The sequence below is a fragment of the Dermacentor albipictus genome, chromosome 6, assembly GCF_038994185.2.
Source record: "Dermacentor albipictus isolate Rhodes 1998 colony chromosome 6, USDA_Dalb.pri_finalv2, whole genome shotgun sequence".
NCBI lineage: Eukaryota > Metazoa > Arthropoda > Arachnida > Ixodida > Ixodidae > Dermacentor > Dermacentor albipictus.
In genome coordinates, this window is record NC_091826.1 from 5,281,915 (window position 1) to 5,305,822 (window position 23,908).

General features: G+C 48.6%; 1 protein-coding gene across 10 annotated transcripts in view; it reads right to left on the reverse strand.

The window, feature by feature from the left end:
- LOC135921811 (probable ATP-dependent RNA helicase DDX43) overlaps positions 1–23,908 on the reverse strand; it is a 260,397-nt gene that overhangs the window by 153,168 nt on the left and 83,321 nt on the right. For all 10 annotated transcript variants that reach the window (XM_070539820.1, XM_065456144.2, XM_065456146.1 and 7 more), the window contains 3 exons: positions 10,789–10,977; positions 10,471–10,581; positions 9,059–9,140 (listed from right to left, as the gene is read on the reverse strand). In XM_070539820.1, coding sequence (XP_070395921.1) covers positions 9,059–9,140; positions 10,471–10,581; positions 10,789–10,977 — 382 coding nt within the window. The remainder of the gene's footprint in view (positions 1–9,058; positions 9,141–10,470; positions 10,582–10,788; positions 10,978–23,908) is intronic.

Sequence of the window (23,908 nt, forward strand, 5' to 3'; positions counted from 1 at the left end):
GTTGTACCGCTGCAGTGTCAATGTCCAGCGCGCAAGGTGGCCTCCGGGCTCGCTTAAGCGCTCAAGCCAGGTCAGTGCCATGTGGTCCGTCTCCACCACAACCAGCGCTCTGTCGACGTAGCAGTCGAACTTCCAGTGAGCCAAAACTATAGCGAGACACTCCCTTTCGGTCACGCTGTAGTTGCGCTGGGCAGCGTTAAGTGACTGGCTGGCAAAGATGACTGGTTGCAGAACGCCGTCGTGCTCCTGAAGCAGCACAGCCCTAAAGCCCAGGTTGCTCGTGTCAGCTTGGACAACAAACTCCCTGTTGAGGTTTGGCAGCTTCAGTTTGGCTGTGGCCATTAGAGCTCGGGATAGTGCATGAAAGGCACCCTCCTGCTGAGGACCCCAGCTACATCATACCAACTTTTTCTACACTGCGGTCAAGGGTGCTTGGAGAGCAGCACAAATTTGGGATGAACTGTCGCAAGTGCCTAAGGTCCTGAATGTTCGCTGGTGTTGGGTACTTGAGGATAGCTCAGACCTTCTGTTCGCACAGCAACTCTTGTTGCTCTTGCTCTTGTTGAATTTCTTTCTCTATGACTAGGCTGCGAGAGCACTGCTTCCATCAGAACTCGGAGAGGCTGTGAAGCATTGGTGTGCAGTGGCATTTGCTCTGGGCCAGGCATGGCGGTGTTAGAAAGGCCAACCTGCGCCTGTTCTCCCAAATGCACGCCCGATCCTGAGGGGCCAGTAAACAGCATAAAGGTGACCGGGGTCGCTGTTCCGCCAGGTGCACGAGGTTTCACACAACCAGCTAACGGATCAACAGTGGAGCGGGGTGGCTCACACGAATCGAAAATATTGCTCAGCTGTGCATGAGGCAAGCGGTAGTTGGAAAGTGCGGTGAGGTTGTCGGTCGAGCGGGGTGGTTCGCGCTCGACCTTGCCTACCAGCTGTGCTCTGGACAAGGAGAGGCCAGCAAGCGGTTTTGCACCAACAGCGAGGCAAGGAGGTTTCGCTGCTACGCATCGGACATCGAACTACGCTTGAGACAAAGAAGGGCCAGTACAGAGTGGGAAGTCTGCTCCGTGGCGAATTCGTCTGAGAAAGGTACTCGGGACAAAGAGAGACCAGTAAGGAAGCTTGTGCCAGCACCTAAGCAGGGTGGCTCCGATAGGACACATGGGGTACTCAACTGCAGTCGGGACGAAAAGAGCCAGTGAGCAGGACAGCACGTTGGAAGGGCTAGTAGGCACCTGCTCCATGCACGTCTCAAACTGTTGAGGAAACCCGCAACTGGCATGGCTAGGACTAGAGCACACATCCGAATGGTCGACATTACCACAGGGCTGTCCAAAGAAAGGATCGCTCCCGGTGGCCAAGAGCAGAGGGTCGTTGAGGCAAATGTACTTCATTATGTCGGTGTGATCTGCGTCGAAGGACATTAATTTCGTAGCCAGCGGATCAAGCAGGAACAAGGGCCGTAAATGGGTCTGCTCCGACGCCATGTCGAAACCAAGTTGGGTGCCAGTTACGCGGAGATTGGTGACAGTAAGGAAAGGGCACGACGCTCGTCCGCTTCGCAATGCATAAAGGTATTACGGCAGGGTTCGTTGACTCACTGACACAGCACAGAGAAGTCAGATCGCCAACAAACATGGGTTTATTCACCCAAGATACAGCACAGTGCAACAGTCATGGTGCTTACGTCCAAAGGCTCACCGCAAGACCGATCCAAGCATGCATGCCCGTTGCACTAGGGCTAACTGGGAAGCGGTCCACCAAGCTCAAGAACGAGAAGTCGCGGGAGCAAAGGTCTCATATAACCAACTCGTTGCAGGCCTGTGGGCATCCATTACAGTGATAAAGCACTCAGCGAATTAGAGCTCGGGTGGAAAAAGGGCGCCCAAGGGCGCTCAACGACCACTACTTGAGAGGCCAATCAGGGCGCGTCCCGGTGACATTTGCTCGCATGGCGATTGGACCTCGGGAGGGAGAAGCACGATTTGCATGGGAAATTAGCTCCAGTCTGCCAGTCGTGTCCACCATATTGCCATTAGGGTAGCCGTTCCCGGAGATGGAGCTAAGCACAACGCACGAGCTGGGGGACAAGGTGCGGGAAGGCACCTCGATCCCCACACATTAGAATATGACTCAGTGCCAAGCATGCTCTTCTAATACAGAGCGAGCAATGCCATTGCCCGCACTGGGGGTGAGGACTTACGGAGTCGCCATCTGTCGGAAGCACCTCCCTTGCGTAGTATGAGGAATCCCACAGCACGTGCCTCACAGGTTTCGCTTACGTGCTCAATAAGAACACCACGTGACAGCCCTCCTAGACATTTCTGTAAGTACTCGCAAAACGAGGGAAGTATTTTACTGTTGAAATAATAATCTTGGGCAAACCGAAGGCGGAAAGTTGTTTACAGATGCTATCTCTTTACCGAATATGTGCAGTGAACGCCACTGTGTGCGGTCGCCGCGATGGAGTCTCCCGAACCAGCATCTTGCATGAAAGGTGGGCAAATGCAGTGAGCAAACCATGTGAAATATGTTCTTATAGTGGGCTGTCTGTATAACTAAATAGAGTATAACAGAATGAGGCCTCAATGCAGCGATCGCACGGGTTCGCGGTGACCGACTGTGCACCTGCATCCATGTACGCGCACAATGTTTCCCTTTTGCTGCGAGCACGTTTTTGCATCGTGCTGTGAGCTTCAGACAGCAGCATATGAGCATTTGACACCACACAAGTAACCATCATTGCGTGGAAACTATCAGAGCTGTTAAAAAGTAATTTCATTATAACTACAAACTTCGACACCTACCAGGATGACTTGGGATGTCCCGTCGCGATGATTGAATCTTTTTTTTTTTCTAAGGTGTTGGACGTTTAAGTACCCCTATTTCTCAAGTTGCCTCGCACTGTATGTTTATCGATCTTCTCAGCGAGCAACTACCCGCTGCTTCATTTATTTAATCCAGCACATTTCATTGTTTGGTGCTACACAAGCATGAGCATATGTCATGCCCCTTTTTACCCTTTCCATTACTGTGAACTTGCCAGTATCCAGCATCAACAAGTTCATAGACGAAAACTTCATGACATTAGCCGCGCAGCGCGCGGGCGAGCATCTCAGTGCATGTTTTGTGCTACTCAACGAAGATCGCAGCCCCGACGTCATATTAGAAATCTCCCTCATGTCTGTGATTTCTGCACACTCAAGCTATAGCTGGCGGCTGTCTGCCGGTTCTAAGTTTCGCGAGCCAAGCTTCACGCAGCTTCTTGTCCTGCGGACATGTGTGAATAAGGCTGACATCGGGCTCCGTTGCGTACATCCGGCACTGCAGCACGGAGCAGTAGCTTACCATGCTGCACACCTCCAAAGACAGCCACTACCTATCATCATGCTTTCAAATGTTGTCAAGCAGACACCCCAAAGTGGGAAAGCCTCACCACTTGATCAGAACCGCAGCGCAGGTTGGACTTTGAACTTTCGTTTTCAGCTCGCTTCGGCACTTCAGAAGCTGCCGAAGCGGCTGCTGTGTCCACGTGATCCCTCCTGCCACGACACGCCAAAGGTGGCGCCAGCTTTTCCAGTGGTGGAGCTCACCACCAATACACTGACATGTCCAGTGTTCAGTCACGTGAAAGTGACCAAACGATTACACTAGAACCTAGCTCATACGTTTTGGAAAATACTGCGAAAAAAAAAATGTGTACGAACTGGACAAACATACAATCCAAAGTAACTTTAAAAATTTTGCAGACTCGACTGTAGTTGACATCTTCGTGATGCAAACTGTTGCAGCACGAGACACTGATGCGTGCAAAGCTTGCAGGGCCTGAGTGGCCCGAGATGCACATTGTAATTCTTGTGCTTTTTGTGCCCAATCAGGGAGAAGGGTTGTGCCACAAGATGCCGAGCGTGTCGTCATTTTCCTATTGTGTAGTGTTTTAAAAACCAGAGTGAAATCGAGTTAGTGAGTGACATTGAAACACAGTCAAACCTCGTTAATACGTACCTACTTAATGTGTAATTGTGGTTTAAACGTAGTTACGAAGATTCCCCCACCCAGCCTCCATTGAACCCCATGTATTGACTGACCGCTTAAGCTGTAATTGCTCAGTGCCCACCAAACGGTTAGCTATTTCTGCTATTTTCTTTCTTGTTCTACATGCACAGGCACAAAATGGGCAAACTCTCATGTGTGGAGACATTCGATTCTTGAGTTGCGACACCCGGACAACAGCCACCAGTGAAAGTGACATTTAAACATGGTTACCAAGACGTAGTTCCTGCCTATACAGCTGTTGCCGATTGCAGCACACAAAAGCATGGCCCTCGAGATTCGCTTCCAGTAACATGAAGAAGCTGCTGGTAGGGGTACGAATTCACTGTCACTGTCAAACCCAATCCAATTCAAGTAGTAGCCGTGCAGGAGCACATTGTCCCTCTGTCCGTCCGTCCGTCCGTCCTGTAAGTCGACCGCTTTCAAGATAAAGCTGCAGCAGTGAGTGACTGTAGCTTTCCACTGCCTGTAGGTTCAATGTCAACGAGGCGGCGAGAACACAGCGCTCACGAAGCTCTCGGCACAAGCTGCACCCTGGTCTTTCGCATATTGCTTTCCATATGTGGGCCCACGCGTGTGGAGCTATCGCATCGCAGATCATTTTCAAGATGCGGTCTGCGTTGGCCATGCCATACATGCAGGTGCCGCTGGTGCACATTTGATCACGGTTGTAGCAAGCATGTGACACCCCCTCGGGCATAATCTTCGTTGGCCCACCAGGCTCGGTGGCCTGCCAGGCTCAGTTAGGCACCATTAGTCACCGCACCAATAAACACCGGCGAGCGCAGCTGCTCGGCGGTCAGTCATCCTTTGTCACCACCACGCTGCGTAGCATCCACCTAACAAAGGATGCCTCGAGCCCTCCCTTGTTCACGAACCTGGGTGGATCGTGACAACGGTTTATGATGGTTTGACGCAGATGGATATGGCGCTAATGAGCGATTACAGCTTATAATGATGGGAATGTCACCAGCGCACTGGGTGCCGCCACCTGCAGTACTTTGCTTGCGTTATCAACACACATTTGCGCCGCTGTGCGCACGAGTTCGTTTCTCCGCAGCGCTGTCGTTTGTTTTTACTGGCCGGATCAAGTTTCATAACATTGATAATGACACCGGACTGCATGGAGATAAGCAAGTGGCACAGCGCTTACGCATACTTAGACAACTCCCAGAGAAGTTTCTGCGTGATTTTTTTTCTTCGTTCCGTCAGTTTGTTTGCAGTCGTGGTGTTGTCATAGTGTTCAATGGTCTTTGCTGCGGCGTGTTGTGTTTATATTAACGAGAAGACGATGTTGTTACATCCTCTGAGTTCCCGGATAGATACATTGTTGCCGTCATCACACCTCGCCCATCTCCAAGCTAAAGTGATGACGACGATGTGGAAGTTGACGACGGCCCTTCATTACCTGATGCGGCGTGTGCTTTGAGCATCAGGCCAGTTTTCGCAGAGGAGTGGGGCCTCATGGACGAACTCGCTCGTGGCCTTACCAAGTTCGATGTCACGTCAAGGCCCCCATGGTGGCAGCAAGTGAAGATAGCCGATTTTTTGCTGCCTACCAACAAACAGAGTAGAACCCGACTACATCGAACCCACTTGCATTGAATTATTCTTGATATCAAACAATTTCTGAACATGGTATAGTTACAATAAGTATATACAGCAAAAGTTATAGTTACATCGAACAAATATAGCAGCGACTCCCAAAAGCAGGCTACACTCAAAGAACAACGATAGCGGTAAACACACTCGACGATCAGCGAAAATCTGATCAGCGGGTCAAGCGCGTAGGCTTTTATACACAGTCGTCGAATGTTCCAGAGTAATCGCTTGGACCCGCGTGTCTTCCACAAAGTTCTACATTATTTACGTCGCGCATATAGTGCAGTCCACTTATAACGATACCACATATAACGATATATCGGTTATAACGATGGGTCGACATGAGAGTTATTTTATGCATTAGGTCTATGGGGAAAAAAAACATTTATAACGATAGGTTATTCACTGAATCAGATATAACGCTAAAAATTTTGCCGTCTGGACGCCGTTTTCAGTGCCAAATAATTGTAACATTTGCGTTGCTTAGTTCCCTGAAACGAACGATGCCGAGACGAGGCGATGTTTAGCACCGTAAGTTCGTATCTGCCGCCATTACCGCGCAGCACATCCCGCCCCGCGCGCACCAGAGAATAGCTGAGTAGGTGCAGCGTGCCACAAGATGGTGCTAGCTGCTTCATGCGCGCGGCCACAGTCGCTCCGAAAGCGAGAAAGAAAAAAAAAAGCGACAAGCAAAGCGGCGCAGTGGTGCCCGTCCCGCGTCTCTCTCTCACAATAACAGGCCGATGCCACCGAAGCAGCGTGCAACCAACGGTTCAACCCAGTTCGAAGATGGATATTTTGCAGGACTCTCGATGCGGCTTCAAGGTGAGCGCCCTTGTGAAGAAGTATGAGCTCGCCCAGTTAACGATATCAACCATCTTGAAAACCGAGAGCACCGTGATTGTGAAGGCAGGAGCTATCAGCGGCCGTGCCGATCAGCAGAAAAGGGTTAGAGACCCTTTGTACGCCGATGTTGAAGAGGCGCTTTACCAGTGGTTCATCAACAATTGCTTCAAATAGTTGGGCTTTGTGCGCAAGGACGAACTTCCCCAACCCACCGAGACCAACACCTGAGACCAACACAGTGGAAGCTGCTGACATAACCGAGCTCTGGGGGCTCGTTCCTACTGGTGACAAGTGGTGCGTCGAAGGAGGAGTTTTTGAATGCAGATAGTGCTGCCTCGTTCTGCGACGAGGTCATCTACAAGGCGATCACCGAAGAAGTGCTGTCTCGACAGACGGCAAAGTTGTGCGACGGTGGCGATGGCAGCAGCGACAGTGACAATGAGATTGACAGAGGCTCCTTGACACCGACCTCAATGTCCATGCAAAGTGCACTGTCGTCGATCGACTCCTTAATTGATTTTATGCATGCTAAAGGATTGCCACCAGTGTTCGCGCAGCAGCTGGAATCCATGCACACCGCGGTTGTGAAGCTGAAGCTGCCGCAAAAGCAAGTGCAGATTTCGGATTATTTAGGTGCGCCTAACCCTTGACATGGTCACTGGCGCTAGAAATAAAGTTTCTTTTTCATGGCCTACTTACTACATCATCTATTCTTTAGAGCAAGTAGCGAATTAGCAGCTGCAAAGATATGTTCCGTGTTTTTTTTTTAATAACTGCAGTCCAGATATAGCAATCATCGGTTATAACGATCATATATTTTATCTTTCTAGATATCGTTATAAGTGGACTGCACTGTACATGCGATCAGATTGCACAAGGTTTTGTCACAGACAGCGGATGGAACCATCAATAACATTCCAGAAACTTCCGATACATTGTGGGGAGCACCTGCTCCCATTTCCTCCCACCTACTCGCGTCGTCCCGTTCGCTATGGGTTGGGAGTACCACAAAGCGACTGCGTGGGGCTAGGTCCGGAGCTCGCCTTCAGCCCTAGTCACACGCAGAGCAAATGTGGGAGTTCCACTCTGTGTATGATGCCACCAGAGTGAAACGTGATGCTCACTTTTCACCGCCTTCAGTAAGGAACAGCGACATGTTTGGTTATTCGTCATGAAGCGTGCTCAATGACACTACACCACACCATGTGCCAGATAGGTAAAGATGCTTACAGCCTAGCTGTGAATGTGACATACGACAACTTCCCATGAGATTTGGTGTTATCAGAAGAGGAAACCTAATGCACGCCGCCATTTTCATGTGATACAGACGGGTGAATACTGCGGAGGAAACTGCCATAATGGGCGCTAACCCCACTCGATTGCACATTACCCACAATGAGTCATGTTCAAATGGAGCCTAGCGACCGGAAAACGCATAATACAATCACAGTTTGGCGATGCACTGAACATTGTAGCTGAAAGGCCGTGTTTTGGGGGAATGTATTACACATAAAAAAAATTTAACTGCATAGGATCATATTTTGTGTTCTTGATCACAAGCATTGGCACCATGAAATCATACACAATGGGATTATGTCGAGGTTTTAGTATACATCACTAGGCATTTTGGCAGCCAGCAGGCTTCTATACAGTAAAACCTTGTTAATTCGGAAAATCAGATAACTCAGACTTGCCCTCTGGTCCCAACAGGCATACGTATTGTGTACTGCAATCAAAGGCTCGTTAATTAGGAAAACTCTCAGAGCTTGGTGAGCGTAATGTGTGATGTAAAAGAGCAAAATTGGCGCTAGCAGCCAACCAAAATGAAGTGGCAGAGTCCACATTGGCATAGCCATCAGAAGAATTATACGTGAATGGCAGCAACGTGGGAATGCTTCATGCCTATTTGTGCCTTTAAAGCCTTTATTCTTGAGTTTACCGCTGCACATAAGAATGCATTGTCTGTGCACCTTCATAATTGCCTATAAACAGTAGTTTCATTTTTCCTCGGTGCAAAGATGTTGAGGATGAAAAGCACCGACTAAATCACGTTGGACAATCTGTCAGCAACAAGCTCACTGGCAAAAAAAACAATCAGGATGTGCGTGCAGTAGAGAAAGGTGTCTCTCAGATGAAGCCCATGCTGTAGCCGCACTGCGAGTGAAATTGCAAGGCCTTCGCTGCTGCAAGCTCTAATCAGTCACGAGATGATGCGAATTGCAGCTTCCGCACTGCTTTTGAGCAATATAGGAACAGGATTTGCCAGTTCATTTAGTAAATAAACATGTGTCGATGTATGAAGCATTTGTTTTATTGTTTTCTTGATACCCTCAACCATACGACATTCGATTAATTCGGACATATTTTTCGGTACTGTGTAATCCGAATTATTGAGGTTTTACTGGATTTATGATTTCACATATCCTGAAATTCTGCTAAAGTCTTCTTCAGTTTTTTCAACTTGAAGCTAACGGGGTTTTGCTCCATTACAATATGCTAATATTACAATATTACATGTGCGGCGGCACCAATAACTGCACTGCACTGAACTTGCCTGAAGGCTTCAACATCCTCTGCAGACATACACGCAACTTCAGGATCTTCAATGTAGAAGTTCTTAAGAATTGGTGGAAGAGCTGCACGGACATGGACAAAAAAATTGCATTGACATGTTTATGAATGTTGAGTCCTTCCAACCTCAAAGGCAATATAACTGTGGAGAGTTGCAAGCAAAAGATCTGCACCTTGCAACAAGCTTTATATGAGTACTGGTGCCAGGTTTGTTCCAGTACTCTTATTTGTTTTTCGTGTGCACAAGGAACTAATACACATAGCCCCTTTTTCTTTTCATTATCAGCACATCTTTTTCTAGGATAATAAAACCTCGCAACAGTTGTGTTGTGCCAAAAAAAAAAAAAACAGATTACAAGAAAATTCCATCTGAAGGGCCTGCACACCTTTATCACAACTGAACTCTCATGCCACTCAACCGGGGAGTGGTGGCATTGCATACGCCATCACTGCCCTTTGCTGCCGTCGGTGTGTAAAACTTATGTCAGTAGACTTATTTTTTTCTAAACATGAAATAGAACTAGACAAGTAGCATTTTCTTTCGTCTTATAATGCAATACAATGATGTTTTTATAATAAGTGGTTGAGTACTAATGACAGAATTTAAATGAGTGCCTTCGTCATCGGGCAAGTACTTCAATGTCCTGGGGGAGTATCTAATCGTGTCCTGTATTTACCTCAATTTATCAATTATTAGGGCTCTGCTTGCGATAATACTGATGCCTTAAGACATTCTCGAGTACTAATCTATCACTTTAGCTTGACTTAATATTTGCCCTTAGATTAGGGAACACAGTCACGGCATGCGTACGTTTTTCTTCCCTCTGGAAGATGCGGGCTTGTGACCACTGCACAAAGCTTACCGACACACATGTCAGCAGTTTCTGATGCTTCGACTTCCATGACGTACAGAATAGTCCTGCTCAAAAGTTGCGCCTCACCTGGCACTTGTTTTGAATGGCCAAATTAAAATATTGTATAATTTATTTGTTGTGCATTCAAAGAATTCATGTCTGAGACCATGATTACTGATGCAGCATCTATCTAAAACAAGAAAGCAGAAAAAAAAATCATCAGCACATTAAGTTGGCGCCGCCATTGGGCTGTTCAAAAGAATGTACATAGTAAATAAACAAAGAGTTGGCCATTAGGAGATGGTTCAGGTTATAATCTTCGAACAGAACAGTGCAAAAGCAGAACAAGGCAAGTGGCAAAGAAACACACAGCGCTGAACATTTACCACTTGCCTTGTCCCGTCTTTTGTGCTGTTTTGTTCGAAGAATAAACAAGCTCAGATTCAGACCGTAGGACTGTACAATCCTTCAGGCAAGGCTCTCCCATTGATGAGGGGCGATGCTGACGCCAGTGGATGCTCATATAACATATTTTACTCACAGGCCCAACGCTTTTCACGCTGTTCATCACTTTCAGCTATCAACTTGGCCCAGTCAATGAAAGGCAGCGGCTCTTCTTTGTTTGGCTCATCTTCCCTCTTGCTGAAGCGTGCTGGGGGAAGAAAGAACATAATCAGCCCTCTCAATGAGCATCGCCATGCATGCATTCCCACTTCACGTACAGCACCATCAGAGAGAAGCCAAATGAAGCAACCAAGGTTGCATTTGTGCACTCATTATGAAATGCACAAGTGAGATTCATAGCACTCTCAGAACAGGCATGCTACCAATGGCTTTAAATGAGAGAAGAGCCCCATACTTCCCGTTCCTGGCGGATAGATGAGCTCCTCGATGAGTTGCTGTGCCTTTCGACGTACTTCGAGAGTGCCTGCAAGCTCAATCTTGGCTTCATGAGAACTACTGTAGGCCTCCTCTTCATCATCTCGCAAAACTTTGATTCGTGCACCACTGGCATCCTGAAGCTCACGGATCTTAGAGCCACCCTTGCCTGCAGTTAAACATAACAGGCACAATTTAATGTCCCAAAAATATAATGTCACGAAGATGCTTCAGTAGAGGGCTCCGGACTAATTTTGAGAACCTGGGATCATGCATGTAAAGCTGGTTTCAGTAATTTACAAAGGAAGAGGTTAACATACGAATGCATTTTTAAGGGAAAGGATTAATGCATGTCTGCATAAATGTGGTGCAAGTACATATCTATATATTCCTGTGGTGAACACACTCACATAATAAATGCACACGCAGCTTTGGTCTTAGAAATTATGATTTTTTTTTCTCACCCCTTAATTATCACACCCCCAGCTTTGGACCTAATGCAGCCCTGCGATTTAATAGCCGTCCTGTAGTTTTTAGTGGAGACTAGAACATTTCACTCTTGCACACGTGTTTAGAGCAATCTTACTTACTCAATGCTCATCGCTATGTGTCAGCGTAACTGGGGCTGTACAAGCGAAGAGGGGACAGGCTGGGAAGCCTGTCTCATTTTTGCTCCTACAGCTCCAGCCAATCAGCAGCAGCTGAAAAGGAATGTCGACTAGGTGGAAATTCACATAACACCGCCCAAGGTCCACCGCAGTCCCTCTCAAAAGGTGGTTAACCAGGGGCTGCATGACCTGGTGGAAAGAGTAACCGCAAAAACAATTAGGCTCTCCTTACCGCATGCTTGCTGCCAGTGTTCCCTCATCATCCCTTTGTCGTCAGCTGCCCCATCATCGAATGGATTAAGCTCACAGCCTCTGCATAGGTTGCATCAACACACAGTGACTTGCCTGACGGAGTGGAGGAGAGGTTTAATTCATTCTTCCATGCTGAGGGGCATCAAAAATAAATGTGCTTGCTCTAAACGCATGTGCGAGAGTAAAATTCCAGTGGTAAAACAAAATGAACAGGCAGGCCATTAACACAGAAAACTCTAATATTGTTACGTAGGAAGATGCCGACGAAAAGCTATATACCAGCATATTTACGAGGCAATACACCGCACTTGGCCAAGAGGCAACAGCCCGCGCTAGCCTCTAATCGTCGTCGTTGTCTTCACCCTGCTTGCCTCTTTGTCATCACAAATACTGTTCCGTAGCACTACCCACGGCGGCAAAAGCGCCGTCCCAGAGCGACTAAACGCCGAACTCTGAAGCAGTATAGTAGGCCTTGAGCCTACTGACGTGCACAACATCACTAGATGCCAGAGTAGAGGACGAGGTTGAACGCACAGGAGCAATTTCGTATGTCACTGGCATCACCTGGCACAGCACGCGGTAGGGCCCTGTATATCGCGAAAGGAGCTTCTCTGAAAGTTCGACGTGATGAGAGGGCGACCACGGGAGCACGAACGCACCAGGCGAAAACTGTTCATAACGGTGGCGGGCGTTGTACTGACGCTGCTGAGTGGTTTGCGAGGCTGTCAGTCGAGTACGGGCAAGCTGGCATGCATGATCCGCCAGGGTGATGGCGTCGCGCGCATACTCGCTTGTTGAGATCGCAGCAGGAGGAAGTGCCGTGTCTAAGGGCAAGGTCGGTTCGCGACCGTACAATAGATAAAATGGAGAAGATCCGGCGGTGTCGTGCCGGGAAGAATTGTACGCAAATGGGATGTAAGGAAGGGCAACGTCCCAGTCGTGGTGATCCTTGGAAACGTACTTGGACAGCATATCGGAAAGAGTACGGTTCAACTGCTCTGTCAGGCCATTGGTTTGAGGATGGTATGAGGTAGTCAGCTAGTGTTGAATGGAGCAGGAACGCACAATGTCGGCGATAACTTTCGAGAGGAAGTTACGACCACGGTCAGTAAGCAGCTGTCATGGGGCGCCATGAAGTAAGATAATGTCACACAAGAGAAAGTCCGCGACATCAGTGGTGCAACTGGTAGGGAGAGCCCGCGTGATAGCGTATCGGGTGGCGTAATCAGTTGCAACGGCTACCCATTTGTTCCCAGAGGATGACGTGGGAAAGGGACCGAGGAGGTCTAATTCAACATGAAAGAACGGTTCCACAGGGATGGTGATCGGCTGGAAATGACCGGCAGGTAGCACCTAAGGTGTTTTCCAACACTGGCAGGGATCACAGGCAGCAACATAGCGTCGGACGGAGCGAGCGAGACCAGGCCAATAGAAGCGGCGGCGGGCGCGGTCGTACATGCGGGTTACCCCAAGATGCCCTGCAGTGGGTGCATCATGCATCTCAAAGAGCACAGTCTGTCGTAGATGTTTTGGCACAACAAGAAGATCAGAGCTGTCAGGGAGGAAGTTCCTTCAGTACAGAATGCTGCGCTGGAGGACATATAGGCAAACGGATGCGTCGGTAGGTGTAGAGCGCAGATGCTCGATGAGTACTCGCAGCAATAGGTCTCGGTACTGCTCATCGGCGATGTTAGTGAAGGCAGACACAGAAAAAATGTTGTTGGCGGTACTACTGTCGGCGTCATCAGGCTCGTCTACCGGGTAGCGAGACAGGCAGTCAGCATCCTTGTGTAATCAGCCAGATTTGTAGGTGACCGAGTACGAATATTCTTGGAGGTGTAAGGCCCAGCGACCAAGTCTTCTTGTAGGATCTTTCAGTGAGCATAACCAGCAAAGCGCGTGATGCTCTGTGACAATGAAAAAGGGTTGGCCATATGGGCCCTGGCCCTAGTTTGGGCGGTTTCGAAGTATGGGCGGAACTTCCAAACCGGCCAAACTAGGGCCAGACACTCATGCTCAGTGATGGAATAGTTGTGCTCTGTGGGTGAGAGGAGCCTGCTGGCGTAAGCGATAACACGGTCGTGGCCGCGCTGGTGTTGTGCCAGTAGTGCGCCAATTCCGTGACCACTGGCATCAGTACGGAGTTCGTTAGGCGCAGAAGAATCGAAATGGGCCAGAACGGGAGGCGTTGTGAGTCGATTAGAAGCGAGAATGCAGAGGCCTTATTATCGCCCTACTGGAAAGGGGCGATAATCTTTTTCCACTAACCGATCTTTTCCACTAACCGATCTAACCGACCACTAACCGATCTTTTTTCAAAAGCTCGGTTAGTGGTCGTGCTATGGCCATGAAATTTTTCACAAAACGGCAGAAGTACAAGCAAAGGCCGATGAAGCTGCGCATATCCTTGACACACTTTGGAACAGGGAAGTGCGTAACAGCATGGATCTTGCCTGGGTCCAGTTGCACTCCTTTCGCGTCAACGAGATGTCCAAGGACGGTAATCTGGCGACGGCCGAATTGGCATTTTGATGCGTTGAGTTGCAGACCGGCTCGCCGAAAAATGCCCAGAACTGGTGAGAGGCGCTCGAGGTGCGTAGCGAACGTTGGGGACAATACTACAACGTCGTCCAAGTAGCACAGGCACTGGACCATTTGAAATCGTGAAGAAGGGAGTCCATCATGTGTTCAAAAGTGGCAGGAGCGTTACATAGACCGAACGGCATCACTTTGAATTGATAAAAACCGTCGGGTGTTACAAAGGCAGTCTTCTCGCGGTCGAGATCGTCCATGGCAATCTGCCAGTACCCGAAGCGAAGGTCAATAGAGGAGAAATAGCGAGCACCGTGGAAGCAGTCAAGGGCGCCATCAATGCGATGTAGGGGATACACGTCCTTTTTGGTAATCCTGTTACGGTGCCAATAATCCACGCAAAAGTGCCATGATCTATCCTTCTTTATTACCAGTACAACAGGTGACGCCCATGGACTACATGAAGGTTCAATAATGTTCTTGGCAAGCATTTTGCGAACTTCGGCGTGAATAACTTGCCGCTCAGCCGCTGATACTCGATACGGGCGGCGATGAATAGGAGGGGCATCGCTGGTATTAATGCCATGTCTAACAGCTGTAGTTTGGGCCAAAGGACAATCGTTAAAGTCAAAAACATAGTGGTAGGCAAACAGAACGTGGTAGAGCTCACGAGCGTGCTCGAACGGCATGTCGGGCGCAATCATTTTCTGTAAGTCGACGATGGTACGAGTTGCCGACTGCGATGGTAGAGGAGGATCAGCTGAATTGTCGTCTACTACAATAGATGCTACTGAGTGATCCTCGAATGAGCAAAGCTGGGCCATAGACATCCCGTGCGGCAGCACTTGTGTCGTCAAGCCAAAATTGACCACTGGCAGGCAGACACGATTCGCCGTAATAGATAAAACTGTATGAGGTACTGTGATCCTGTGTGCAAGGAGGACATCTTGCATAGGAGTCGCGATGTAGTGACCGTCGGGGACTGCTGGGGATGACACGAAGTCAACGTAAGTCAGTGCCGAAGGTGGCAAACGAAGTCAACGGAACTGAGGCGACTGGGGTGTGGTTCAGTGGGATCCAAAACAGGCAGGTCAAGACGGAACAATCGATGAGAGCAGAATGTGCGGAGAGGAAGTCTAAGCCGAGGATGATGTCGTGGGGACAGTGGGCGATGACTGTGAATAGCACCATAGTGGAGCAATCGGCGAAGGAGACACGGGCGGCACACAAACCAATTACAGGGGCTGTTCCGCCATCGGCAACACGGACAACAGGCGTCGTGGCGGGCGTGATTATTTTCCTCAGCCGGTTATGAAGGTCAGCGCTCATTACCGACAAATGCGCCCCAGTGTCTATGAGAGCAGATACAGAAACACTGTCGAATTGCACGTCAAGAAGGTTCAGATGAGTGGGCAACGTCAGTAGAGGATTTGGTGGTGTAGGGAGCAATGCAGCATCACCTCGAGGTGCTGCATCATCTAGTTTTCCGGCTGGGAGTGGCGTCCAAAGGCAGTCGGCGAATAGGAGCGATGGGGCTGAGGGGAGTGAGATTGTCGTTGTTGGGGCGAATGCGAACGAAAATAAGGGCGGTTCGGCGCAGGAGAATCTGTGGCGGCATTATCGGAGTGGGCAGCATAGGGACAAGAAGAGCCACCTGAGGGGCGAGAGTAGGCAGTATAAGTAGACCGGGTCGGGGAACTCCAGCGACTGCGACAGTGCCGAGAAATGTGCCCAATTCGATGGCAGTGAAAACAAATGGGCTTGTCGTCTGCAGTGCGCCATTCAGACGGGCTGCAGAAATGTGATGGGTAAGAAGATGCAGGATGGGGCGGAATCGAAGAAGCCGGGTGGATATCAGGGCGATGGGCCGAGCAGATGGTGTGAAGACCCATGTTTGTGAACTCCTGGTGGACAACTGCCTGGATCACAGAAACCGTGACTGCAGGTGCATTGGAGGGGCTGGAGTCGAAGGCAGCCGGATAGGCAGCCTCGATCTCACGCCGGACGATTCTGGTAACATCGCCAGTGTTATTGGGACGAGGAGCGTCGGCACAGGAAGATGTCGCTGGGGTGTTGGGCAGACGGGCAAACTGCTGGTCGATACGTGGGCGTTTAGCGAGTTCAAGGCGGCGGCACTCTTTTATAACTGCATCCACCGTCGCCACATTGTTAAAAACGAGCAAGTTGAAGGCATCATCGGCAATGCTTTTGAGGATGTGGGAGACCTTGTCGGACTCAGTCGTGTGTGCGTCAACTTTGCAGCACAGAGCCAAGACGTCCTGACTGTACATTACGTAGGGCTCTGTTGACGTCTGCACACGGCCGAAAAGCGCCTTCTGAGCGGCAAGTTGGTGACCGTAGGGGTTGCTGAACAAGCATGGCATTGTGTCCACAGATTTTAGGACGAGCAAAGGGTGGACCACACTGTTCATAGGCTGCTTGCAAGGAAAGAACTATGCATACAGCATATTTCTGCATCTTCTCTTATCCCATGAGTTTCCCTGGATTAGTGGGTACAGTGCAGTCCATTCATAATGATAATACACGTAACAATCTATCAGTTATAAACTTAAGAATATCAACTTATGCATAAGGGCTATAAGAAAAAGCATGTACAACAATATTTTATTCACTGCATATAAGATATAACAATCAAAATTTTGCCTTCTGGACGGCGTTTCCCATGCCAAATAATTGTAACATTTGTGTTGCTAAGTTCCCTTTGAACGATGCTGATACAGGGCGAAAAGTTTGCCTGCACGAGTCCGTATCTGCCACCATTACAGCGCAGCACGTCCCGCTTGCACACCCATTGCAAAAGCCATGGAAAGCATCGCAAGTTGGCATAGCACGCCACTAGATGGTGTGCTGGAATGTATTTCTCTGCGGCTGAAAGCACGCTCCCACAGGGCGCGCCGAGTCATCACGCCTGATGTATGTATGGAACCACGTGTCACTGACGTCACGCTGGTTCTACTTAAACGGCTGTGGAAATAAAGACCAGGCTCTTTCCCCTTGCTGGCGTTTTGGACTACAGTCGTCTCCTGTCTTTCGTCGATCACGCACTGATAGTGGCGGAGCCGATACGACATGGTGTCAGAAGTGATGCGATCCACCCACTTTTAAAAGCGATTGAAAAGAGCGTCGAGATGTCGTCAGAAAGGGAGGCTGCAATGGCCACTGCACCGCCGCCGGGTCTTCAGCAGCCGCCACCGCTGGACTTCAACAGTACCTCAGAGTGGCCGGCGTGGATACTGCACTTCGACGACTATCGCTATGCATCGGGCCTGAATGAGCGCCCGGAAGAGGCACAAATACGCACTCTGCTTTATACCACGGGTCGACAAGCAAGGGACATCTTCGCCACCTTCAATCTTTTTGCAGAAGATTCGAAGAAATTTGAGCTGGTCAAAAAGAAGTTCGACGATTACTTCAACAAGGAGAGCAACAATGTCTACGAGAGTGCTTGCTTTTACAAGCGGCACCAGATGCCTGGCGAGTCAATTGACCAGTTTATGACTGCTCTACACGTCTTGGCGGACAAACGCGACTTCGGAGAATTCAAGCAGCGCCTCATCAGGGACCGGTTCGTCGTGGGCCTGCGGGATGAAAAACTTTCCGAGTCGCTCCAAATGGTTCCCAAGCTGTCTCTTGCAACAGCTCTGGTGAGGGCCCGCCTAAAAGAGACCGTTCAGCAGCAGCAAGAAGAACTTCGAAACTGCAACGAAGTCCACGAATACACACCGTGCAAGCCATGTGAGGACGTCAATGTCGACACAGTGGGCTACCGCAGGAAATCGCAACGCAGCAAGGAAACCCAGCCGACATCAGCTCGTTCCGAGGGACCGTGCATCTTCTGCGGAGGCAACTTGCACCCAAGGACAGCCTGGCCAACAAGAGGCCAGAAGTGCTTCAACTGCGGCTTAAAGGGACACTCCGGCAAGGCGTGCCTCAAAGGGACTTCTCCAGGCTACCAGCGAAAGGTACAAGTATCGTCTGTACAAAAGGACAGTGTGGAGGTTTTTTTGGGCGCGGTCGAGGCGCCTCGCGCCAAAGCGCGTTACGTTCAGGTATTACTTAACTCCGTGCCTGTTTTTGTAAAAGTCGACTCAGGCACAGAAGTGTCCATAATTCCAGCATCATTTCCGGGACTTCCCACAAGCTTGGAAAAGGCCGACGAGGTCTTGACTGGCGCTAGCGGTGACCACATAAATGTTCTGGGCAAGTTTCAGGCGGATATATTTTGGAGGGGACAAACTTCGCGCCAAACGTGTTATGTGGTCAGTCCTTTGCGCCATGTACTGCTGGGTTTGCCAGCTCTCGAAGCGTTGGGAGTCATCAAGTTTGTTGACTCTGTGGCTCACAAGGAACCCAACTACGAAGTTTTGTGCCCGTTTCAACACCTTGGGCACTATGCCCGAGGAGTATACAATAAGGCTTCAACCAAATGATGTCCCATTTGCAATAAGCGCACCGCGCAGGATTCCTATACCACTTCAGGAGCCTGTAAAACGAGAACTCGAGAAGATGGAACAAATGGGCGTCATTCGTAAAGTCGAAGAGCCAACATAGTAGTGTGCCGGCATTGTACCTGTACAAAAGAAGGTTTTCGCCATACATGTACGGCAGCGGTTTTCCCATTGCCGTACATGTATGTATGTTCCCGCAAGGTCTTTGCCGTACGGGTACGGTTTCGACCCTCCGTTTGAAATTTCGCGCTATTATCACGATTCGTGCTCACTGGGAGGTGCTGCAACCTCTTAGGGCTTACAAGAAGCATTTGAAATTTGCACCGTCTTCTAGGGGAGATAAACAGAACTGATTTCTAGCTTCAGCGCGTCGCGCAGACTGCGGCAACACCCCTTTTGTGGTTTCGATTTCGCCGCGCGATCGCAACGGAGCTGCGCAAAACGTCATTTTTCTCTTTGTCGGCACTCTCTTGCAGAGGTGGTGGAAGTTGATTTCTATCTTGATTGACGCTGCTCTTAGCTTGTTTATAACCGCCGCTCGCGACGTATTCCCGCTCTCAGCGGCAACGCGCTTTTGCGGTTTCGGTTTTTCCGCGCGATCGCAACGAAGGCGCGCGAAACGTGATTTTTCTCTTTGTCGGCACGCTATCGCAGGGGCGGCGGAAGTTGATTTCTATCTTGATTGGCGCTGCTCTTAGCTTGTGTATCACCGCCGCTCACGAGGTATTCTCGCTATCTGCGGCAACGCGCTTACGCGAGAGGGTGCCTCAGACCTTTGCCCAAGGCAGCCGCACGCAGAGAAGATGTCATGTGTGCGCCAACACAACTCGTCGCTCCGAGAGAAGAAAATACACGCATTTTAGGTGTGCAGACTGCGATAAGGCGCTGTGCGGAGACCCGTGTTTCAAGGAGTACCACTCTGAAGTACTATTGAACATTTTGAAGTTCTGAGGGATGCCAACACCAAAATACTGTTCCTAATTTTTTTTTTACTATTTATTCCCGACTTTATACATCTTGTAGATTCAATATCCGCAATTAAGTAATTTGACCACCTGGGAAAGTTTTTTTCAAGATAATTCGACCCTCAAAGGGTTAAGAGAAAGATACACATTGCCTACTGTCGACCAAGCACTGGGCTCTCTTGCCGGTGCAAAATAGTTTTCCAAATTAGACGTGAATTCTGGCTTCCATCAGGTGCGACTCAGCAAGGCCGCAGAAGTGCTGACCACGTTCATTACACCGTTTGGGCGGTACTGTTTCACTAGGTTGCCATTCGGGATTACATCAGCTACAGAGTATTTTCAAAGAAGAATGTCTGAAATCCTGGCAGGCCTTCCTGGCGTCGTTAACCTGATGGACGATATTCTGATTTTTGGCGACAGCAAAGCGCAACATGACTCTAGACTATCGAACATCTTAGCTAAGCTGGCCCAGTCTAACGTTACCTTAAACAAAGCAAAGTGTGTGTTCGATGTTCGAAGCTTAGAACGACAGAAAGCTGAGCTAGTTGGTAAGGATTCATTATGCAAAATATAAGTGAGGCGAGACAGGACACAAGAGTAGAGAAGTGGACAACACGAACGTCGACTATCAACTGAAGGGAGCACTGAGGCGAAAAATGAAAGAAGACACAGAACTCATCTGCGCATGCTCAGGAATGGTAACACCACGTGTCAATCGGGTACACGTGCTGGTCTACGTGAGAGATAACTGTTAAGGCACTTAATCTTTTCCTTATGTAAAGTAATCGAAGGCTGACTCACGCACGCACTTCCACCCTTATAGATATGCCATGCCTCTACCATAAGACGCGTATCTTCATTCTTATGCCTGTACAATATCGCGCATTCATCCAACTGTGGCTTGCATTTACAATCTCGGCAATGTAGCGAAAGATTAGAAGGCGATCCACCGGTTAACGACCTTTTATGCTCCATTAGCCTCTGATTGATACACCGTCGCGTTTGCCCTACGTAGAACTGGCCACAGCTAAGGGGAATTTGATAAACCACACCCATACGACATTCAGTAAAACTGTTGTTCTTATTGTGCTTCACTGGACAAATATCTGTTCGTTTTTTGCCTTTAACCCACTCCTTTTTATTCTGTACGGCAGCGCATATCTTACCTAGCTTATTGGGAGCAGTGAAAGCAACATTAACATCATATCTACTAGCAACTTTTTTAAGCCTGTGCGACACTGAATGAATATACAGAATAGCCACTACTCTTTTTTTGCGATTACTGCTTTCTGTAATTACGTCCGTCCCTCTCGAAACCGACTTCTTTAGGCGCTCAGCTACAGTGGCCACCGCTACACTAGGATAACCTGCCTCTAATAGGCGCCGGACCTGTGCATTAAAACTGGCACTCATTTTGTGCATGCAAGATCTTGTGAGGGAAGACTTAAGGCACGACATGGCAATTCCGTTTTTTACTAATTTAGAATGCTTGGATTGAAAGTTTAGCAACGGCTTCGAAGATCTAGGGGAGTACTGCCAACAAACATGATTTTGTTCGAAGATCAAGGAAATGTCAAGAAACTGAATTACGCGTCGCTGAGGTAATTCCTTGGTAAACTTTAATCCTCCCCCATAAAGTTTAAATTGCTCACTTACTGAGGTAGCAGCAGAATCTAATTCTTCCCTATTGCAGAAAATCAGGTAATCATCAACGTAACGAAATATCTTGATAACGCTATCACCTAAGGCTTTCTCTAAGCAGTTGTCAACCTTACTCAGGTAAATGTTGCTAAGAATAGGGGAAACCTTTGAGCCAATGCAAATGTCTGATTTCTGCAGAAAAACGCCATCTCTCCATCCAATCAGCGTCGACTTCAAGTACATTGAAAGAATTTCTAGAAAAGCTCCCGTGGAAACACCGCATCTGTCAATAAAAGCCGACTCTTGCACTTGTTCTTTAATGCACTCATTTACGGAATTTAGCAACCCGTCATGCGGCAAGGAATAATACAGGTCTTCGATATCCATACTAAAAGCTGTACAATCACCCGGATTCTCCTCTCTCAAATAGTGAACTAGCGCCTGAGAATTACGTAGGCAAAAGGGATCTGAAAAAATTAGTGATGCTAGGCAGTTCTGTAGGTAACTAGCAACACAGACCTGCCACGTCCCTTTTTCTGACACTATAGCACGAAAAGGAATTACTTGTTTATGGGTCTTGGCCGAGACTGTTTTTCTCGGCCAAGACCCATAAACAAGTAACTTCTAATACAGTAAAGTTGTGATAAATAAAAAAAGTTGCAGCTTCGCCTGAAATGCGAAGCGTCAATTATGATAGCAAATTAGCAAACAGCTATACAAAAGGTAAGGATAGTAGTTTTGTTGGCCGTGCAAACTTTTAAACATTCTCTTACTAGCTAAATTAAGCATGGTGACATGCACGCAGGAGCAAACATGAACACGTCTCACTCAATGACCACGGAAACTTTTTATCAAAACAATGGAGCAAGGAAGTGCAGTAGCAGGAGCGAGGGTATTGACCTTTGAGCTGCCTGTCACTTCAACGCGAACTAAGCGAAGAGAACACTGTGTGGTGCACCTAGATGCGTAGATTCTTGTCTCCATTGCAAATCACTTTCAAGATGGGTGCCGTGCCGTACGTAGCAGCCGTTGGTGTAGAACGCCTCTCCTGTTTGCGCCAGTACCACACGCAAGTTTCCGGAACTCCGAACACCTGTGATGCAGCCAAATTTCCGTTCGTCTCCGCCCACATCATCACTTTCCTTTTAATTGCGGCATCATTATGAACTCGGCATGTCTTTGCGGTCGGCACTTCCATGCTGATAGAGCAAATGCAAAAAAACGGGAAGACGGACGGTGCACTAACCTAAGCCAAAGGAAGCATGGCCTAAGCACACGTACTGCAGCACATGGAGGAAGCTACGGCAGCTACGCTCGAAGCGCGTGCGAGGCGGCCATGTTGAAATAGCGATGGCGATATGGTAACGCAGATTTAGGGTCATACTCGATTCTCAGACGCACGCCATTTTTGGACCTGTCTTATTAGGAAAAACATGTGTGTTAGCTTGAGTAAGTATGGTATACTGCAGGCTCCTTTTCTTTCTTTCCGTAAATGTTGTGGGTTCGTCGATGCGGGGGAAGCCTTTGTGCGGGAATGACTGCGATGGCACCTCGGGCATGTGCTTTTGTTGCTCTAAAATAAGAGCAACAGAAGTGAACCAAAAGTAGAAAAACTAGCGGCGTGATTTGTTATTGCTGTCACGCACACACACACATACACAGAAAGTGCTGGTGCTGGTGCAGATTTGAATCGCCAGCACATGTTTCGCATGCATTTTGACAGCGGTGAGTTGTGCATTTCTCTGACCCAGCAAAGTTTGGTTATCATGGTAGAACGTGTTGCTAGCTCATGTTAGTTTCATTAATGCACCAAAAATGTAAAATTGCTGAATGTACAATGCGAAATGGTCATGTCGTAAAGAAGGAAAAGAGGCTCAGTGCCACACGTGCGTGTTCGTGTGTGTTGCAACGACGGCATGACGACGACTCTGTGACAATGACGCAAATATGATAATGGCATGGCGGTGGACTGACAATGATGGAATGATGATGACGGTATGACGACGATAGCTCGAAGATAGTGGCATGAGGACAATGATATGACAAAGTCAGAGTGAACACGACAGAACTATCAGGATGACACGACAACAAATGAGCGATCACGATGGCATGAAAGCGAAGTAATGACAACAACGGCATGACAGTGGTGGTGTCTTGGCATTGGAGCTCACATCTGCTCTTACGTGTATCACCTGCTACTGTGGGCCATCTCACTATTCACAATATCCACTGTTTGTTTACACTACGTCCAGGACTGACTAATTGTACAAGACTGTAGCCAGCAGTCAGCAAGGATGACAATGGTATGACGACAACAACATGATGATGAACATAAAACAATAGAATGATGGCAACTGTATATCAACAATGGCATGACATGGCAGCATGATGATGGCACAATGTCAATCCTGACTAATGCAGAAGACAGCCCAGCACATTTTTGTGTGGCTAGCTCACCTTTTGAGAGTTGTTAGATACGGGACCTTTTCCTGAGCCTCCTTTGAGTTCACCAGACCACATCGAATCGCGCCATAGCTAATTAAGGAGCGCAAAAGCACATCTACCCTGTTCCCGAGGCGCGGCACGTGCAAACGAGCTGGCGTCCCCCACTTCGTGCGCCGCAGGTGGAGCTA